General features: G+C 41.6%; 1 protein-coding gene across 5 annotated transcripts in view; it reads left to right on the plus strand.

The window, feature by feature from the left end:
• Nucleotides 1–20000, plus strand: part of LOC123515522 (putative neural-cadherin 2) — a 329048-nt gene that overhangs the window by 289483 nt on the left and 19565 nt on the right. For all 5 annotated transcript variants that reach the window (XM_045274220.1, XM_045274221.1, XM_045274224.1 and 2 more), the window contains 3 exons: nt 13278–13397; nt 14579–14697; nt 16579–16743. In XM_045274220.1, the coding sequence (XP_045130155.1) occupies nt 13278–13397; nt 14579–14697; nt 16579–16743 (404 nt within the window). The remainder of the gene's footprint in view (nt 1–13277; nt 13398–14578; nt 14698–16578; nt 16744–20000) is intronic.

Here is a 20000-nt window from a genome sequence, read left to right on the forward strand (position 1 = left end):
AATATTCTTCGTTTTTTGAAATGTCATCACCAAAAAATCATTACTGTTGATTTTATTTGGAGTCCATTCACACAGATAAGGAAATATGACACAAATATACAAAACAATTATACAAAACATTCTAAACTGCCAATCCCAAAAGGACCCATCCCTTGCTATGGCTGTTCTTTGTTTTACGCAGTACTGGTTCGCCGTGGTACAAAGGAACCACGCTTGCTTTGGGGGCTGAGAGGTCTCCAAGCGAATCCTTGCCACGGTCCGAGTGTAGGAAGGGGTTTCTTTCTCGTGGTAACGGCGGTCTCCTTTAGCCCGTAAATTCCCGTGAAAAGCCCATATGGTATGAATGAAAAGGTAATGAAAAATATGAAATTGATAGATAAAAATAGAAATAAGGGACATGGGTTCGTTTCGTCTTTTCTTGGCTAAAGTACTGATGAAGAGATTGCGCTGTGAAATAAATCGATGTTAAGCTATTGTAAGTGGTAAGGAAAAAAATGTCTTGCTATGAGAGTTTTCCTATACATTCATATTTAGATCTTTTCGTTACCATGCAATTAAGGAAATGTGTTTGTCTAACAAGTAGTTAATCTATATCAGCAGCATCTGAATTACACGTTCTAAAACATTAAAGCTGTAGGAGATCTTACCTTAACTTTCTCACTTTACCTCCAAAGTTATTAGGAAAAATGAAAATAAAGATTGTGTTAAGCGTTTTGGTTGTATGAAGCTTAACCTTGTTTGATTAGCAGGCCTCCTGTAGATTCTGTAGGCCTACATAAAGTTATTAAGTTTATTGTTTTGATTTACTGTCCAGCCGAGTGGTTTCACTGGTAGTTCTAGTGTTTCTTATCAACCCAGGTGTACAAGGAAACCTCAGTGTATAAAACTTAGTATATTATGTACAAATTTACAAGTGCTGTCCACACGCCACGTACAAGAACATACGGCAAACGTGTTTTAAGCTCGGGAAAGTGTTTGTAATGTCACTGAGTACACAGAGTCACTAAGTTCCCGCAGCACAGTTCACAGGCACACACACTTGACACACACCCGCACTTCCCAGTCGCCGGTTATCTTCCTTCTCTGGCTGCCCGCGCCCATCGCCGCCCAGCCTCCAAGGTGCTGACGGGGAATTTTCCACTGAGGTGTAGCGTGTCGTGCATTACTTTTATTTCTCACTGGTAGTGATACCTATATGAAATGCATCCTACCCATAGAGACTACATTAATTTGGATTAGTTATCTGAGACAATCATGAATGCAACGAACCCCTAGTTAGTTATATGAAATAGACAAACACTGCAGCCCACGTTTAAAGGAAAAGACGAGGTCAGCATTTATACATGTTGCACCACATTACGAAAGATTGCATCAGATTCCTATATACTTATGTACAATGGATCCTACCTATCCTATGGCGGTTACATCGCTCGGTCACCTACCCGTCGCGTCCTCGCGACGTAACTAGAGACATGTACCTAACCATGTTTATGCGGGTTACAAAGGAGTATTCCCAGTGTCTTCCTGCCGTCGCTGGAGCCTTGCTTTAAGAACATCATACAATGAAGTAGCCCTTTTACGACAACAGAACATAGGTATTAGTAAAATACAGAAGACAAGGACAGGTATGAACACCGTAGAAAAACGCACATAAGGTGTTAGATACTCTGGTAGAGACTCATGTATGCCGGTCTCAAAATCTGAGATATTAGTAAAAGAGAACTCAGAAACAGAGTTGGTAATAAATTTCATTTTTGTAATGTTTAGATTATTTAGAGTGTTGATTTGAAAAATAGGAAAGGTGATGTTAGAAATAAAAGCCTCATGATACTTTTCAGGAAAAACATGAAAATTTTCCGATTTTAAAGAACACACGTTCAACACTGCAAAGTGACCTGAAACCTCCTGATATGCAGAACCATTAGGACACTTCACTGACACATACAGAGATTCAGTGAAAAAGAAATAGTGATGTCCATGGAAACTCTTATGAAACATTATTTTAGGTACTAACTGTTTGTACGGACAAAGAGAAAGAGCTGCTGAAGCATCCTCCTTAGTCAACACTACTTCACAACTACCCTCTTTTTTTTGTGGGTAAGAAGGCAAAAAGAGATGACGGGCAGAAATACAAATTCTGATACTCGGACCGACATCCACCAAGTGTTGAGAATTTATCAGTCGCGTACACTGAAAAGTCATCTTTGACAAGTACCAAAGAGCTTTCTGCGTCTAATATCATTACAGTATTATTTACCGTAAAAGGGAAAGGTTCCAGTCTGTACAATTCAAAGATTTCAGTTGATTTGAAAGGAACGTGAATGACTATGGCCTCTGTCGTCAAGACAGATTCCACCAATGGGTAATAATGATGGATCAAATGCACATCAAATAAAGGGGATAAATTAAAGACCCTTCTTCCAATTTCCAAGGTACGTTTAAAGTCTTTTTCAGGGAAAAGAGAAGTGGTAACCCTACCCATGGCTGCATCCACGATATTCATTGTTATTCTGTGGTTAGTGTGCAAAAGAGACGAGACAACATTCTCCAAAGCAGACAAAGCCTGTCCAATAACAGAAAATTCATACAAAGAATCTAGTTTTCTTAACATCTCATTCACTGAGTGTCCCAAAAGATTCGTATAAGAAGCTAGTTCACTAATCTGCTTTTCCAGCCTAGCAATATTTCTGCAATTTAGGTTAATAGCTTTGTTGTTAGCTTTGGCCACAGACATTAATTGCTTATATCTATCTCTCAGCTCATCTACATCCTCATTCATTGCTGTTCCAAACAACATTTGAGATAGTTTACCTATTCCATCAATCAATCCTCTTTTAGTGCGGTTAGTGACCGACAGACCCTCATAATTTTCCAAAGCTAAGGTTATCGTGTCATTTACATAGCGCACTCGAGCATGCAAAAGGGACAGAATCTCAGTAGGCTCCCCGGAAACGTCCGTGAATTACTTCTCTAAAGTTCCCAAAACCGCGTTCAGCCGGCATGCAACATCTCGAAGCCTCTCTGGTATTTCCACCCAAGACTCGTGGGGATAGGTAACCCACAAAGCGTCCTCAACCAGATAGACCCTTCTCAGATGACCGGTCAGAGCTCCTGGCTTGAGAAGTGCAGGCTTTAAGGCGACGCTCGCATGCAGAACGAGGATTACCAAGAGAGCAAACATCTCTGGAATAGATTTAAGAGCTTTAATTACGAGAACGAAGATTATAATCATGGGTTGCTACATTCTGAGCACCTCCAAGCCGAGTAGTTTTGTCTACATAGGCTGTTTCAACTAAATCCAGATTAGCCTTGACATCGGTCCGTTTAAGCCGATCACAGTGAACAACTTCCAGCGTGTTTAGCAATGGATCTAGTATTTCAAATTTGTGTCCATGGAGTTTGTTTACTACCAGACGTGGTCCAACAAATTTAGGAGCTAACTTTGCGTTTCTCTCAGGGACCTTAACCATTACTGAATCACCAATTTTAATTTTTACAGGTGAAGAACGCCGGTGTTGCTGTGAGCTCATGGACGTTTTAGAAGCTTTTAACCTGTTTGTGACTCCTTTATATGTGTCTGAAAACACTTTAAGTTGGCATTGAGCATAATCGTCCACATTGTTAACAGGATTCTGTGGACTGCTCAACAAGTCGTACAGAAGTTACTTTTCCACTCCATAGATTATGTAATATGGAGTCCTTCCCGTAGACTTACAAACGCTACTGTTTATGCTAGCAGCAACATGAGGTAACCAATCTTCCCAATTTTCCATAAAGCCATTTACGACTGGGCGCAAAACGTCAAGAATTTTCCTGTTCGCGCGCTCCACCAGCCCATTGCTTGCAGGATGATAGGCTACTGTGAATGTTTGTTATATGCCAAACTGTTTACAGATCTCCTCCAATACATTGTTGCGGAATTCTGTCCCATTGTCACTCAATAAGACTCTAGGAGCTGAGTAAGGACAGAATAGGTTTGTCACTAGAGCGTGAGCTACCGCCTTGGCAGATTTATCATAAAGTGGAGCTAAAACCACGTACCTGCTGAAATGATCAACCATCACCAGCACATACTTAGAGCCCTGGCGACTCCTAACTGAAAGCTGTAGTACGTCTATAGCAACCACATCCCAAGGTCTTTCAGGGGGAGGATATTCCAAGATAGGAGCAGGTTTAGGTACGCTACCCTTATACTGGGCGCACTGTACACACTTGTTAATGTACTCATCTATATCTACACGCATAGTTGGCCAATGATAGTTCAAACGCGCAGCTGACAGAGTACGATCTTTCCCTTTGTGTCCAGCGATCGCAGTGTCATGAAGTAAAGACAGCACCACCGGTACATGTTACAGGATCTCTTTTACCTGAAGTCCAACATCTGCAAAGGACCTTCTCCTGTGTCAAAAAGAACTGTGAAAATGGCACATGTGTTTTGGGTAAGGTGGTTTCATCGCCAATTCCAGAGCATAAATGACCTTGCTCCAGACGTCGTGCTGACGTTGAGCATTAGCCAGCTCATGCAGGGAAAAGTTTTGTATGGTAGGAGTTTGCTCTACTACTCCTCCAACATGCACATTTCGAGACAGGGCATCCGCCACTACATTAGCTCGACCAGGCAAATACTTGAAGGTTGGGTTGAATTCCCGTATAGTTAAATACCAACGAGCGAGTCTGCCGCTCAGGTTTCTTCCTTTAAAAAGTGGATCTCACAGACGTCAAACCCAGAAGGCCATCTTAGGGCAACCCGAAGTTTGATGCCACGTAAAAGTCCAAACGCATAGTTGAAGTACCCTTACCCAAGTTTACAGGGAGACGAACAATACCCAGAATATCAAGTGGGTCACTAGTAACTCCCTTCAGGTTAAGATCATTTGGCATAAGACGATATCGCCCACCACGGGACACACGCTTCAGTGCTCTATAAGTCCTTTCGGACAGCACATTAACAGAAGCGCCAGTGTCCACGGCAAATGATGCCTGTACTGGCCCGAGTTTTGTTTCTAGGGCCATAATGGTAGACTGACTGCAAGCGGCCACTAAAGATGCGTGAATATCACTGTCATCGGTCGCATGTGCAGCCTGGTTAGTTCTTTGACCTTTAGCTACCTTGGTTTGGTTTTTGCGGGGCGCGAGGCTTCCCCGACTGAGTTTCCCTAGACTCTCGACTTTGCCTCCACTTAGACTTTATATTTACTAAAGTGAAGCAGTCTTCCGTTGAGTGTCCATGACACTCATGGAACAAGCAATAAGCATTTTTGTTTTTGTTGATCTCACTCTGAGTAGCACTAGCCGTCCGGCGCGATGCAGGGGCATCTTTAGCGCGTACTGGCTGTTGCTGGGGATTCTGGTGTCCCGCTGCGGCAACAGCTTGTTTCTTATCCTTCTTTCTTTTAAAGCATTTAAGCGTAGAGTGCCCTTCACGCTGGCAGTAGTGGCAGGTAAATTTTGGCTCGCCTGCCGCCGTCACCGCCGCGTACGAAGTAGAAGGATGTTCCTTCGGTGCTGTTTGAGCACCCTGGGTCGCAGCCACCGTTGAAGCAGCCAAGCGATCCGCCACTGTAGAGGCAGCACGATGAGCTTTACCACCCCTTTCTGCAACTTTGGTTTTTAGTTTTAGTGCGAAATTATGCAAGGTTTCCGTAGGTTTATAATCTAGAGACAAAGCACACATCCTACATTTCTTCCTGATAGAGTGCATAAACACCAAGAACTCCAGAAATTTATGGATATCTTTTGTAGACATGGAGTCTCCATTCATCCAACCATTATCCTGTAGGTATTGGATGAAATCAGAGGAGATGCGGTTTCCTGCTGCTTGTGCCTGCCATATACTAAGAGAAGCAGAGTTTTCCAGCATAGACTGCACCGCATCACTGACGCCCTTCACCAAACTGTGCTTTAGATTATTCCCAAAGGTTTCCAGGAAGTTAGTTTTAAACTGTTCATAGTCTCCGTTTTCTGAAGGATCTGTGAACGCGCTTGCTTGCATCATTAGAGCAGCTTGCGATCCTGGCTGTAAACGCGACCGCAAAAAGGAAATTTTGTCTACTTCCTCCGTCACAAACGCGTGCCTCATTACATCTTCGCACTGACTAATATATTCACGAGCTGAATAATCAGGATCTGTTCCAGAGAATGCTCGCACCTCAGCTACAATAGGCAAAACCTTAGTTACGGAGTTAACTGGTAGTGCAGGTGGGGTTGAAGGCCCACCACCACCTGGTGCAGGGTTATGAGTCATGCTGAAAGGATTTCCTAAAGACTGAGTTACAACAGTGTTAGGAGAGGAAGGAGCAACTCTACGGTGCGTGTTACCACTTCTCAAACGACGAGAGTCCTCATCAGTGTCACTACTTGCAGTATCCTCAAACTGATCTCCAATTTCCTCAGATTTCGGTTTTTCAGTTTCCGCACGTTTCTCAGCACTCAGTGTGTCGAATTCCTCGCACAGCAAAGTTAACTTTTGGTCCTTCTTAGCCATTTATTTATAAGAATTTATTTATTTAATTAGTTAAGTTAATCATTTATTTATTTATTTGAGTTTGTTTATTTGTTATTACTAGGTATGCATCCATTTCAACTTCCAGGACTTCTAAGGCAAGTTTAAGGTCACTTCAGACGCCTTGAAGAAAATTAAAGAAGAGAAAAACACATTAAATATTAGTATTGATAAATGGTAATTGTTGATATACTACAGGCAACTGAAAAAGAGAGAGCATATAATGCAACAGAAAATTATATACTACACTACGAAAAGGGCTTATATCACATTAATTTCTGTGACAGCTCCAATAAATCATCACAAATATTTATGTCAGCAAGTGATGTATTTATTTTAATGTTTACTGTAGTGTCAGCTAACTGTTGTTTTCTCACCTACTACCTATAGTATTGCTTTGGCAGCCGCAGTTGGTTACGTCTTCTGCGTTATCCCTCGCCACTCGGAAGACCTTGAGAGGCTGAGTAGGGTGGGGATGAGAGGTGCCCGGTCCCGTGGACGCCCCGAGGTCAAAGAGTTTTCCTCCCAGACAGCTCGAACGGCCCCTCAGTTCATGAGAAGCCAGCCACGCCCACCTCGACGTACCACGCCCAGTGTACCGTCAGCGTTTGAAGACGTACCACGCCCTCCAATACCAGCCGAAGTATTGAGAAGATACAGGCTGAGTTATTTGTTCCTCAGCCGCCAGGCGACAATTGTAACGAGAGGGAAGTGCGTAACTCTCGAGGGTGTGAGTGTGTGCGTCGCAGTAACGCCGCGCGTGAGAGTTCAAGTGAAAACAAGCCTTCCACACGGGTGACTTAAGAGCGAAGAGAAGGGGGAGAGTCCTTGTTGTGGCAGCTACCAACCGCACAGCGCGCGTCAGCAGCTGAAGTCAGCGTTTCTTCTCACTGTCCGCTCTCCACTACCCTCTCACTCCTCGGTATCCCGTATGAATTCGTTCAGAAGGCAAGTTCACAATGTTTCGTTTTGTCTCACAATCACGCGTTTCTGTAATTACTGAGTTTCCTGGGTTATTTTAATGTTCCTCAGTGGGTCATCCCAAAGCTGTAACACCATTTGTTAAGCGTTTTGGTTGTATGAAGCTTAACCTTGTTTGATTAGCAGGCCTCCTGTAGATTCTGTAGGCCTACATAAAGTTATTAAGTTTATTGTTTTGATGTACTGTCCAGCCGAGTGGTTTCACTGGTAGTTCTAGTGTTTCTTATCAACCCAGGTGTACAAGGAAAACTCAGTTTATAAAAGTTAGTATATTATGTACAAATTTACAAGTGCTGTCCACACGCCACGTACAAGAACATACGGCAAACGTGTTTTAAACTCGGGAAAGTGTTCGTAATGTCACTGAGTACACAGAGTCACTAAGTTTCTGAAGCACAGTTCACAGGCACACGCACATGACACACCCGCACTTCCCAGTCGCCGGCGATCTTCCTTCTCTGGCTGCCCGCGCCCATCGTCGCCCAGCCTCCAAGGTGCTGACACAGGGCGTCGGTCATGTGACGGGGAATTTTCCACTGAGGTGTAGCGTGTCGTGCATTACTTTTATTTCTCACTGGTAGTGATACCTATATAAAATGCATCCTACCCATAGAGACTACATTAATTTGGATTAGTTATCTGAGACAATCATGAATGCAACGAACCCCTAGTTAGTTATATGAAATAGAGAAACACTGCAGCCCACGTTTAAAGGAAAAGACGAGGTCAGCATTTATACATGTTGCACCACATTACGAAAGATTGCATCAGATTCCTATATACTTATGTACAATGGATCCTACCTATCCTATGGCGGTTACAGATTGTCTGTTAGAGGAACTATACATATCACCAGCATTTTAATTCCATTTTTCCCTAAACATTAAACCTTCAATATATCTTGCCTTCATTTCACCACAAAAGTAACTATGAAAAGAATAAAAATAAGAGACTGTTTATTAGAGGTACTATACCTGTCACCAGCATTTTAATTCTACTTTTCCCCAAACATTATATCTTAACATATTTTGGCTTAACTTTCTTCACTTCACCACCAAAGTAACCTGATTAGCGGCCCGCAGTGCACCGCATGACACTTTCAGCCTCGCCTGATGCGCCGCCATATAGATCTTCATGTTCTCGACACGCTGGAGGCAAAGAGCAATGCATCACCTCATTTCTCTTCATCTCGTGTCATGCGCTGATGCCTTTGTCCCGACACTACACCATTTCCAGGCTGTTCGTGTATCTATTTTCCTTCTGTCAATACGAATCTTGTCTGAGTTCACGAGATGATTTACGTATAACATGATTCACTTTAGGATTCTATTTCCAACCGCTGCTCAAGATTTCCCGTGGCTTAATTAGATTCCAGGTTTACAATAATGGGATTTGCCCGCACTCGTTCATCAGTGGCGTGAATTTAGAAGCATTTATATATACGTTCTGTTAGTCCGTAGCATGTTCGTTATTGTCACCGTTCCAGTTGCTGCTGCTATTGTTGCTGCTTTTATTATATAAATTACAAATATCGAGATGAGTGGCAATAACTTGAGTACTATTATTAGTATTGGAAGTAATAGTAGTAGTAGTCAGAAGCATTGAGAGTAGTAGTAGCAGCAGTAGTGGTAAAAGCAGTAGTAGTAGTAGTAGTAGTAGTAGTAGTAGTAGTAGTAGTAGTAGTAGCAGCAGTAGCAGTTGAAGCAGCAGCAGCAACAGCGGACCAGTGACAACACTCGCGGCAGTTGCAGTAAAGCAACCAACGTGTTTCCTCGTAAACTTGCATTAAATCTATTATTGTCAACATAACTACGAGTATGAGCGAGATACCTCATCCCACGCTGCTCATTCCGCGCCGTGACATGAGATACACCTCCACCTGTTGCTCCCTGGAGTATTAACATTGAATTATTATTATCATTTCTATTGTTATTATTATCATTCTTATCATGATTGATATCATCATTATATGTTATCTTTTATCATTATCACCATCACTACTACTACTACTACTACTACTACTACTACTACTACTACTACTACTGCTGCTACTACTATTACTATACTACTACTACTACTACTACTACTACTACTACTACTACTACTACTACTACTGCTGCTGCTGCTGCTGCTGCTGCTGCTGCTGCTGCCACAATCATCATTATCTATTCAAATATTGAAAAGCTGCTGCAAATGGTAATAAGTCAAAAACTGGTTGGCTATTTAAAACTTTTCACTACTTTCTACTCTTACTAACCTACGGTAGTTTGTTTGTGTCTTGCTTTACTAAGTTTTGTCTGATGTGCTTGTGTATTGCATCAAGTACTGATTCTAAAGATGTTAACGAAAAAGGTCTATCATGTATAAGAGATGAGCTCAAATAAATAATGTAAACATATGCAGTGTAGTTTTTTTTTTTCTGTGACAGCCACAGTAATACCCACAAGAACGCTTTCTGTGTTTTTTTTTTCCTCACTCTTTAGATATTTCCAAAAAAGCATTAGTCGTTCAGTGGAAAGAGATGTCCCTTCAATAGATAAACTAACTTCAGACTTTTCAATGTATTTATTTCACACTTGCATACAATTCTAAAAACTATTTAGAGTTATATACGTGGTCATCAAAGTAATTAATTTAACCCTCATTGTTTTTTTTTTCTTTCTTTTCTTCTTCCATCTCTCTCTCTCTCTCTCTCTCTCTCTCTCTCTCTCTCTCTCTCTCTCTCTCTCTCTCTCTCTCTCTCTCTCTCTCTCTCTCTCTCAACTTGTTTTCGATCGAGGACGAGTGACGCATGTAGGAAGTATTAACGCGGTCACTGACGTCAGGCTGTGGTGTGGGTGGGAGTTACACTACTATCCCGTGTGTCACCCTTGCTCTGTCCGCTCGCAACGTGAATATACCCTAAAGGGGATCAAAGGATTTGTTTAAAGTGTGTGTGTGTGTGTGTGTGTGTGTGTGTGTGTGTGTGTGTGTGTGTGTGTGTGTGTGTGTGTAAACGCTTGATGACGCTGGAGTTGAAGCTTACATACATAAAGAGAAATGAAAAACCAACATCTCACAAAACAAATTAGAAACTAAAGAATAAGAAAAGTAAAACCACTAGAGAGGAGAATAGATTGATGCTAGCTACCACTATGAAAGGAGAGAGAGAGAGAGAGAGAGAGGGTTGGGGAGGGAACCGCAGCCTGGTGTGGATGGGGATGGATTGGCTCGGTTAGGTGATCTGAAATGAAGACCCACACGAAGCGGATCAAAGGCGAGGCTGCGACGCGTGTCTAATGAGCGGCACAAGGAAAGGCTGCCGAGGCTTGAACGGGTGTTGACCTCGGGGTAATTACTTTTTTTTTCTTTTTACCGCCTCCTGGAATGCATGGGCGCTGTACAAAGTGAATGGAGTCTCAAGAGGCGGCGGGACGTAGGCAGCGTACAGAGGACAGGGTAGTTAGTGGTGTTTGAAAGGGAGAGTCTCAGTGAAGGGGTTGTTTCCGGGTCTGTTCCCTCTGCCAGGCCTTTCATCTTCGCTGTGGTCTTGAGTCCTCCTCGTGTGTGTGTGTGTGTGTGTGTGTGTGTGTGCGTCAGCCATTACTTCGTATTTTGAGTTTGCGTCAAGCTCCAGATTATGAGAAGTGTCACTGCCTAATATGGATTACTTTACTTAAGAGGCTCTGGTGCAAGTTGTTTAAATTTTGTTGCTTTTTGTGGTTGTATAGATAGTTTAGACATTGCTTTACACCCTCAGTAGAAAACAACAACAAATACAACAACAACAACAACAGCAATTCGAATTTAATTAATCTTTGCTGCCTTTGAAAACAGTCCTGATAAGAGAACAAAGCGTTTAAGAACACGGACTTTACTCGATCAATGGACAGTGCAACAGGTCCCCACCAAAGTAAACACTAGAACTGCTACAACAAGACTGAGAGAAAAGTCGACGTGGCAGGGCGGTAAGGAGACATCCATTCATTAATCAAGAGCTTATATAGAGGGGACCATGAACTTGTATTAGCAAGTTTGGCTATTGACGTGTGGTAAAGGGAAGTGTGAGGGTTGGATAACACTGCTGGTTTGATAAGAAACACAAGGGAACTCCGTGTGGGCGAGAGGGACAACAAGGGAAACACAACTTGCTTATGCATAATGCAAGAGTGAGAACTTGTACTTGGAAAGGGCAAATCCTGGGACACGCCGACTGTGCTGAGAGAATAACACAACCGATGACGACAATCACAAATGAAAGAGGGCATTACACCGCATAATGGTTTCGTTGTATACTTAATGAAGATACTGTAATTATCTATCTTGTTTGATGTACTTTTTTCAAGAGAGGGGTGTGTGAAGGAAAGGTTAAGATATTGTATCTCTCTTGTTTGATGTACCTTTTTCAAGAGAGGAGTGTGTGAAGGAAAGGTTAAGAGGAAGGTTACAGTCACTCCGGTTCAGGATATAAGATAGCAGATACTCTCATCAGCGGAACATTAATTCGTTATTTAGCATGTGTATTCCCAGTAGGGATGAACTCGACTGGGAACTTGCGAGTGGGAAGGAAGTTTCAATAGATGGCGACGAAGCTCTAGTAGTGTGCAGCGGTTGGAATAAGAGATGGATTGGAATGAGGAGTGGAGTAATGAGAGAGAGAGAGAGAGAGAGAGAGAGAGAGAGAGAGAGAGAGAGAGAGAGACGAGGCTGTGATCCTTTGACTGCCATGAAACTCGTCAATCTCAGCATGTTGTGACAAGTTTAATGTATAATCTCGAAGGATACCACTAAAAGCAAGAGAGAAAATGAAGTAGGTCATATTTCTTTGTCCCCGTAGTTTTAATTTAGCTCAGTAATGTCTAGTGTTAGTCATAATATGTTATCTCATAAAAAAATTCAAGGTTAATAGATCATCAATCCTAAGAAAGGCCAAATCTTTCAATGCCTGTAGTTTTATATATCTTCAGTAATATTTAGAGTTACATAAATCAGAATAGTAAGTGTAATCTTAACATCTTCAGTATCATGACGCGTTTCCATATTCATTTTGCTTATTATTTGGTGATTTTATGCAGCTTCAGAAACTTATGTGGGGGACTGAAATAGTGAAAACTGTGGCCATTAATCTTCAGACCTCCATACACTCTTCCCAATGTCAATAAAATGGTCTGATCGTATACACAAATCTCAAGGTAAAAATGTTTTCCAGTATTGAAGGGATTAAGAGAATTCAAGCGTTACAAAGAGTCCAATCAAAAAGAACGAGTAGTGAAAGCTTCCTTGATTCATATATCTTGGTTTTCATAGTTGTATTTAGTTCAGCAATGCCTTTTTTATGTAAGAGGGAAAACTGTCCAAGGGCAACAAAAGCCATTAAACAAAAAAAGCCTACTTATAGATGCTATTCCATAAATTCCCGTGAAAAGCCCACATGGTATAAATAAAAAAAAATTTTAAAAAAACAGGACTTAGAGAGTTAGCGAAATAAGGGAGTTCTAGAGTTTACCGGAGAAAGTTTAGCATCCCTTTAGCCCAGAAATTCCCGTGAAAAGCCCACATGGTAAAAAAAAAAAAAAGTAAACAAAAAGAAAAGGATGAATGATTTAGAATACTAGTTAAGTCTTGCGTTAGTGAGATGGACAGAATAAAGGTGAGAGAAAGAAGACAGTCTTGTGCCTAGTGTTGCATCAGTCAGATGAAGTGTAACCTTACGAAAAATCTTGTTTATAAATAGAGTTCAGCTTGAAAGAGTAGTGAGGAGTTGGGTTGGGTGAAGCTTGAGACTTGGTGGTAATTTCATATTCTTGTGCCGCAGTGACCCAGTTGGTGGGGAGCGACCCGGTGGAATTCGAGCAGCCGGAATATGAGGTGACAGTCCCAGAGAACACGCGCGTGGACCACCTGCTGCGGCTGTCTGCCAGGGTGGTGGCGGCGGGTAAGTGTTTTGTAGCTGTGGTGCTTCCTCCTGCTTGAAACTCTGTTATTCATTTGTTTTTCTTTGATTTGTTCGTCTATAACTCATCATTGTAGTCTGAGAATAGATCACATCTTCTATTTCCATTTGTTAGAAATGAGATTTTATTATTATTATTATTATTATTATTATTATTATTATTATTATTATTATTATTATTATTATTATTATTATTATTACCATTATTATTGTTTTCATTATTATATCATTATTATTATTATCATTATTATTATTATTATTATTATTATTATTATTATTATTATTATTATTATTATTATTACTACTATTATTATTATTATTATTATTATTATTATTATTATTATTATTATTATTATTATTATTATTATTATTATTATTATTATTATTATTATTATTATTATTATTATTATTATTATTATTATTATTATTATTATTATTATTATTATTATTATTATTATTATTATTATTATCATTATTATCATTATTATTATTATTATTATTATTATTATTATTATTATTATTATTGTTATTATTATTATTATCATTATTGCCATTATTATTATTATAATTACTATCATTATTACTATATCCATCATCATTATTATCACTATTATCATTATTATTACTGTTATTAGCTCTTAAAAGAAGGATTGTTGCAGTTTAAGAATATGCTACATCTTCAATTCACTAATTACAAATTTGTTTTTCTATCATTATTGTTAATAAAGAAAGAAAACATTGAAATTCAAGGATGCATTCACTTCATTTCCTTTATTTTAGACTCAACCTTTCTATCCTTAATGTTTAAAGAATCATAGCAATAAAAAAGATTCACGACTCACTCCATTTTTTACAGACTCCAGTTTTTTTTTTTTGTTTTATCGTTGAGAAAAGTACACCACACATGTAGTCCCTTTGTCATAGATTAAAGTTTTTTGTTTCTTTTGTTTCTCTAGCTTAGAAAAAAAAAACAATTGTAGCACCGGAATACAATATACACCTTCATCCATTCAACATTTGTTACCATTACATTGAAGAAACATCACTAAAACATTACACTTTCTGTCCCTTTGATATAGAGTAACTTTTCACCGTTAATATAAAGAAAACACACTAAATACGGACACACCACCCCTCCTATGCATTAATCCTTCCTGGTGCAGGCAGCGACTCAGTGCGGTACAGCATCCGGGAAGGGAACGAGGAGGGACACTTCCACATCACCCCCTCCACCGGCAACCTTTCCCTCAGGCGACCCCTTGACTACGAGCTGCGGCAACAGGTGTGTGTGTGTGTGTGTGTGTGTGTGTGTGTGTGTGTGTGTGTGTGTGTGTGATTGTATGTGCGTGTGTGTCTGCCGGGAGGAACAGGCAGAGAAATGAGCGTGGTGTGTGTGTGTGTGTGTGTGTGTGTGTGTGTGTGTGTGTGTGTGTGTGTGTGTGTGTGTGTTTCACTGTTTGATCTGCTGCAGTCTCTGACGAGACAGCCAGACGTTACCCTACGGAACGAGCTCAGAGCTCATTATTTCCGATCTTCGGATAGGCCTGAGACCAGGCACACACCACACACCGGGACAACAAGGCCACAACTCCTCGATTTACATCCCGTACCTACTCACTGCTAGGTGAACAGGGCTACACGTGAAAGGAGACACACCCAAATATCTCCACCCGACCGGGGAATCGAACCCCGGTCCTCTGGCTTGTGAAGCCAGCGCTCTAACCACTGAGCTACTGGGCGTGTGTGTGTGTGTGTGTGTGTGTGTGTGTGTGTGTGTGTGTGTGTGTGTGTGTGTGTGTGTGTGTGTGTGTGTGTGTGTGTGTGTGTGTGTGTGTGTGTGTGTGTGTGTGTGTGTGTGTGTGTGTGTGTGTGTGTAATTCACCACGGTCGTCTGCTGGTCACCCAGCTAGCCTTCCCCATTACTGAGCGAGCTCAGAACTCATAGACCGATCTTCGGGTAGGACTGAGACCACAACACACTCCACACACAGGGAAAGCGAGGCCACAACCCCTCGAGTAACATCCCGTACCTATTTACTGCTAAGTGAACAAAGGCTACACATTAAGAGGCTTGGCCATTTGCCTCGCCGCACCTGGGACTCGAACCTGGACCCTCTCGGTTGTGAGCCGAGCGTCCTAATCACTACACTACGCGGTGTGTGTGTGTGTGTGTGTGTGTGTGTGTGTGTGTGTGTGTGTGTGTGTGTGTGTGTGTCGGAAACTAATGTTGTGTTTGGACTATAATCATCCTCTTAATTAAACCACGTAATTGATACTATAATGAAATACGATCGTGTGCAGTGTTTGTAGCCATTTCGTTGTTTTTCAATGAGTGATTTTTGCCATAGTGGTTCCAAAAATACGTAGAGCAGAGTTTGGTTACAATATGGATTACACCATTACAATGGCCAATCAGTGTATCAGCTTCCAAGTAGGCAAAAATGTTGACTTTGTTCACTTGTTGGTCTGCTACGCATTAATGGAAATCACTACGCATTCAGTCCTTTCTCGGCCTCAGTGGAGATCACTATGCATTCAGTGTGGTAGTCTTGAGTTCACGCATTCCACCAAGCACAAACTTCCAGCTTCCAAAATCACACACGAAAACACAACACTGGCTGGCCAAGAGAAAGCTGCCATCGTTACCACACTGCACTTAAACACCAAATATGCGGACATTTTTCTCTATTTTCACAACTGCGACCCTTTTGGAATAGAAATTGTGTGTGTGTGTCATTGTGAGTATGTGCGTGTGCTGCTGCTGTGGTAGACTTTCTGCTCCAAACTCTCATCCCGCGTCCCTCTGGCTATGTCACAATGATATTCAGATGGGAACCGGGAGACTTGCCACTCACTTCCTCGTCATCATTTTTACCTCCCATGGGCACCTTTCCCCGTCCACGCGCCGCACGAGGCAAGAAAATAGTCCCATTGCGCTCCTCATTTCTGAACTCATGAAACGAAAACAAAATCCACGTTCGTGTTCTAACCGTTGCTTCTTTCCTTTGTTGCGTCTCGAGGGGGAAACTCGGAACTTTTATATGCAGCAAGTGAAGCAACTACAATGGGCGGATGAGTATGCCTGCCAACGCTAATTTTTCAGGCGCTTACATCTCCTCCTCCTCCTCCTCCTCCTCCTCCTCCTCCTCTTCCTTTTCCGTAGTATGAGCTGTTGGTGGAGGCGTTGGCTGGCGAAGCAAGAGGTGAGGCGCGCGTGGTTGTGAAGGTGGAGGACCAGAACGACCACGCCCCGGTGTTCCTGAGGGCGCTGCACGAAACGCAGATCACAGAGGAGGACAACAGACACCTGCCCAAGGTCATACTCAAGGTCAGTTAGCATTACTGTGGAAATTTATTGATTTAACCCCCTTCAATACTGGAACAGATTTTTACCTTGAGATTTATGTACGATTAGACCATGTTATTAACATTAGGAAAGGTCTGTGGAGGCCAGAAGATTAATGGCCACAGTCTTCACTATTTTGATCCTCCACATGAGTTTCCGAAGCTGTGTAAAATCACCAAATAGCAATCAGAATAAATATGGATGCAAGTCATGGTACTGAAGGGGTTAATCACGTGTGTTTCTAAGTTAATTTGGTGGTTGATTGTTTATGTGTTATAGTGATTTGTCTGAACACTGTGAAGATGTATTATACAGATGTCCGCGGTGTTTTTATCATGCTTCTTAACTATAAGGAAATATAGTGGAAATGGAAGATATGTTTCATGTAGGCCTAATGTCTTCCCTTATATTCTTATGTTGTTAGATATAAAGATTGTGTATGAAAGAGAAAACTAAAAAAGAAATGTTGTTTAAGTTGTACAAAAGCGTGACCATTCTATTTGTAAACCCACCACAGTTCACAAAGCTAAATAGATGAAAAGTACAAATACAGAAGCCTACAGAAGGTATCTACAGAAATAGTTTTTTATCTCTTCTTTTGTGGCTGTACATTTTCAATTGTTTATGCTTCAGGTAGTTTCACAGTTTTCAGCTCCGCTCTGTTGCATTTTCTTTTTTGCGAGTTCACTTACTATTTTTTTTTCAACGTTATCCTCTTACCGCCACACACACTTTCCCTTTCCTAGAGCCGCGTCTGTCCCTTCCCATCGCCCCCTCCCTCCGCCCCGAGCCTCTCTTAACACAGTCAGCAGAGCGTCCCGAGGGAAGTCGCACCATTATTTATGCTTCACAAGACCCTCGGAGCCTCGTTGACCGTCAGCTGCCAACACAACCTAGCAACAGATGCGCCCACTTTTCAGGAGGCGCCCTTCCCCACCCACCATCCTTCCCTCTAAGCCCTAAATCACCCTTCCTCCTAACACACCTTCACCCCTCCATCCTTCATCCGCCTCTCTCCTCTCCTTCTCTTCCTTCCTTTTCCTCTTCTATCGCCCGTGCCATGCATTTTTTGTCTTGTTCCCTTCTCTTCCTCCTCCTCCTCTCCCTTTTCCTTCCTTCCTTCCTTCTCTTCTATCGCCCTTCCATCCTTCCCCAGCTGGTCGTCAGTTGCATCGCGGAACAAAACCCAGGACTTAAATCATTAACACTGTTTCCATGGACGTTTTCCATAGATAATGCACAGGATCTTCATTAAACTTTTACAAAATTGGCAAAAACCCTTGAAAATCTTAATATGTTCCACTAGAAGCTGTTGTAAGTACTCAAGACGTTGAAAGGTTTGGGAATATGGCTTTGAATTGTCTAGTGTGTCTCCAATCGCTCTGTTGGCGTGTGAACGAGATGCAGGTATTGGCAGCACATCATTTCATGTCCTTCCCTTCCCCTTTCCTCCCTTCTATGGAAACACTCCCCACATCTCCCCAAAAGATAGTTATAAGTGATAGAAATTGGATAAAGAGAAGTGAAGTTTGCTTGCATTCTCTGTTTCTCCCTCTCTCTCCCTCTCCCTTTCCAGCCCTTACCTCTTCTTCCTGTTCCCAGTTAGCAATGCAGCGCACGTGTCTGGCGGGAAAGTGTTGGTGTTGTTTTCAGTTAATATTGTTTTCTCTTTCCCTGTTGGCTGCCTCGCTTTTGCTATTCATCCGCACTGCACCTGCGTAATGTAAAGCTCTAGATTTGTTGGCTTTCTCTTCTAGTTGCTTTCATTCTTTTAGATTTTAGTTTAGTTGTAGTGTATATTGGTGTGATAGTAATCATTCTCTCTCTCTCTCTCTCTCTCTCTCTCTCTCTCTCTCTCTCTCTCTCTCTCTCTCTCTCTCTCTCTCTCTCTCTCTCTCTCTCTCTCTCTCTCTCTCTCTCTCTCTCTCTCTCTCTCTCTCTCTCTCTCTCTCTCTCTCTCTCTCTCTCTCTCTCTCTCTCTCTCTCTCTCTCTCTCTCTCTCTCTCTCTCTCTCTCTCTCTCTCTCTCTCTCTCTCTCTCTCTCTCTCTCTCTCTCTCTCTCTCTCTCTCTCTCTCTCTCTCTCTCTCTCTCTCTCTCTCTCTCTCTCTCTCTCTCTCTCTCTCTCTCTCTCTCTCTCTCTCTCTCTCTCTCTCTCTCTCTCTCTCTCTCTCTCTCTCTCTCTCTCTCTCTCTCTCTCTCTCTCTCTCTCTCTCTCTCTCTCTCTCTCTCTCTCTCTCTCTCTCTCTCTCTCTCTCTCTCTCTCTCTCTCTCTCTCTCGTGTTTTCCACCTGCTCCCTGTTTCCTTGTCATGTCCTCATCCTCCTATTTCGTATGTCCCTCCAGATACTATTTTTTTTCTCCTTCTGTCCCGTGTTGTGTATTTTCCAGTCGTTGTTTTTTCCTTTCTCCCTCGCGTAGGTGCTCGGTGTTCCCTATTCTTTACCTCGGCTGAGCGGGCGAGGAAAGTTACTTGCAGTTTTTCCGTCACACAGAAGAAAAGAAAGGAAAGAAAATTGTTCGTCCCAGATTATCTTTTTTTCTTTTTCCTTTGCGTTCTATTGGAAAAGCTAGGGAAAAATATACATTACAGTTTTTCATAAAGTCTAGAACAATATTTTGGATCATTCCTTTGGGTACCATAGATTTACGTTCAATAGAAGAAAAATGTTCGTTCCAGGTTATTTTTTTCCATTTCTCCTGTGAACTATTGGAACAGCTAGATAGAAAATATTTATGGTTGTGTTTTATTCATACAGTTCAGGAAGAAAACCATTTCATATCACTCCTACGATAGCATGAATATACGTACAATACAAGAAAATATTTGCCCCAGATTTTATTTGTTCTTCTTTTCCTACGTCCAACTTGAAAAGAAATGTAAATATATATATGACATTTTCCTACTGGTATAATCCTGAACTTTGCTGGGAAATTTGAGTATATGCATGAAAAAATTAGAAGTGTTCGTTCCAATTTTTCACCTTTTTTCAAGCTGGAAAAAAATATAATAGTTTTTAATTTGTATTTAAATGCAGCCATTCTACATCACTCAGGTGGACAGCATGAAATATACGTATAATAGGATTAGAACACGGCTTACTTCTCGCCTGTTACTGCTCTGAAATCTAAGGTGCTTCTCGTAATTGGTACCTGCAGAGAGAGTGGGGAGCTTATTGCATCAGACCTCACGTGTGTGAACTAAATACCGTGATTGCCTGCCCTTTTGGTTATTTGACTC

This window comes from Portunus trituberculatus, chromosome 39 (assembly GCF_017591435.1).
Source record: "Portunus trituberculatus isolate SZX2019 chromosome 39, ASM1759143v1, whole genome shotgun sequence".
NCBI classification, from domain to species: Eukaryota; Metazoa; Arthropoda; class Malacostraca; order Decapoda; family Portunidae; genus Portunus; species Portunus trituberculatus.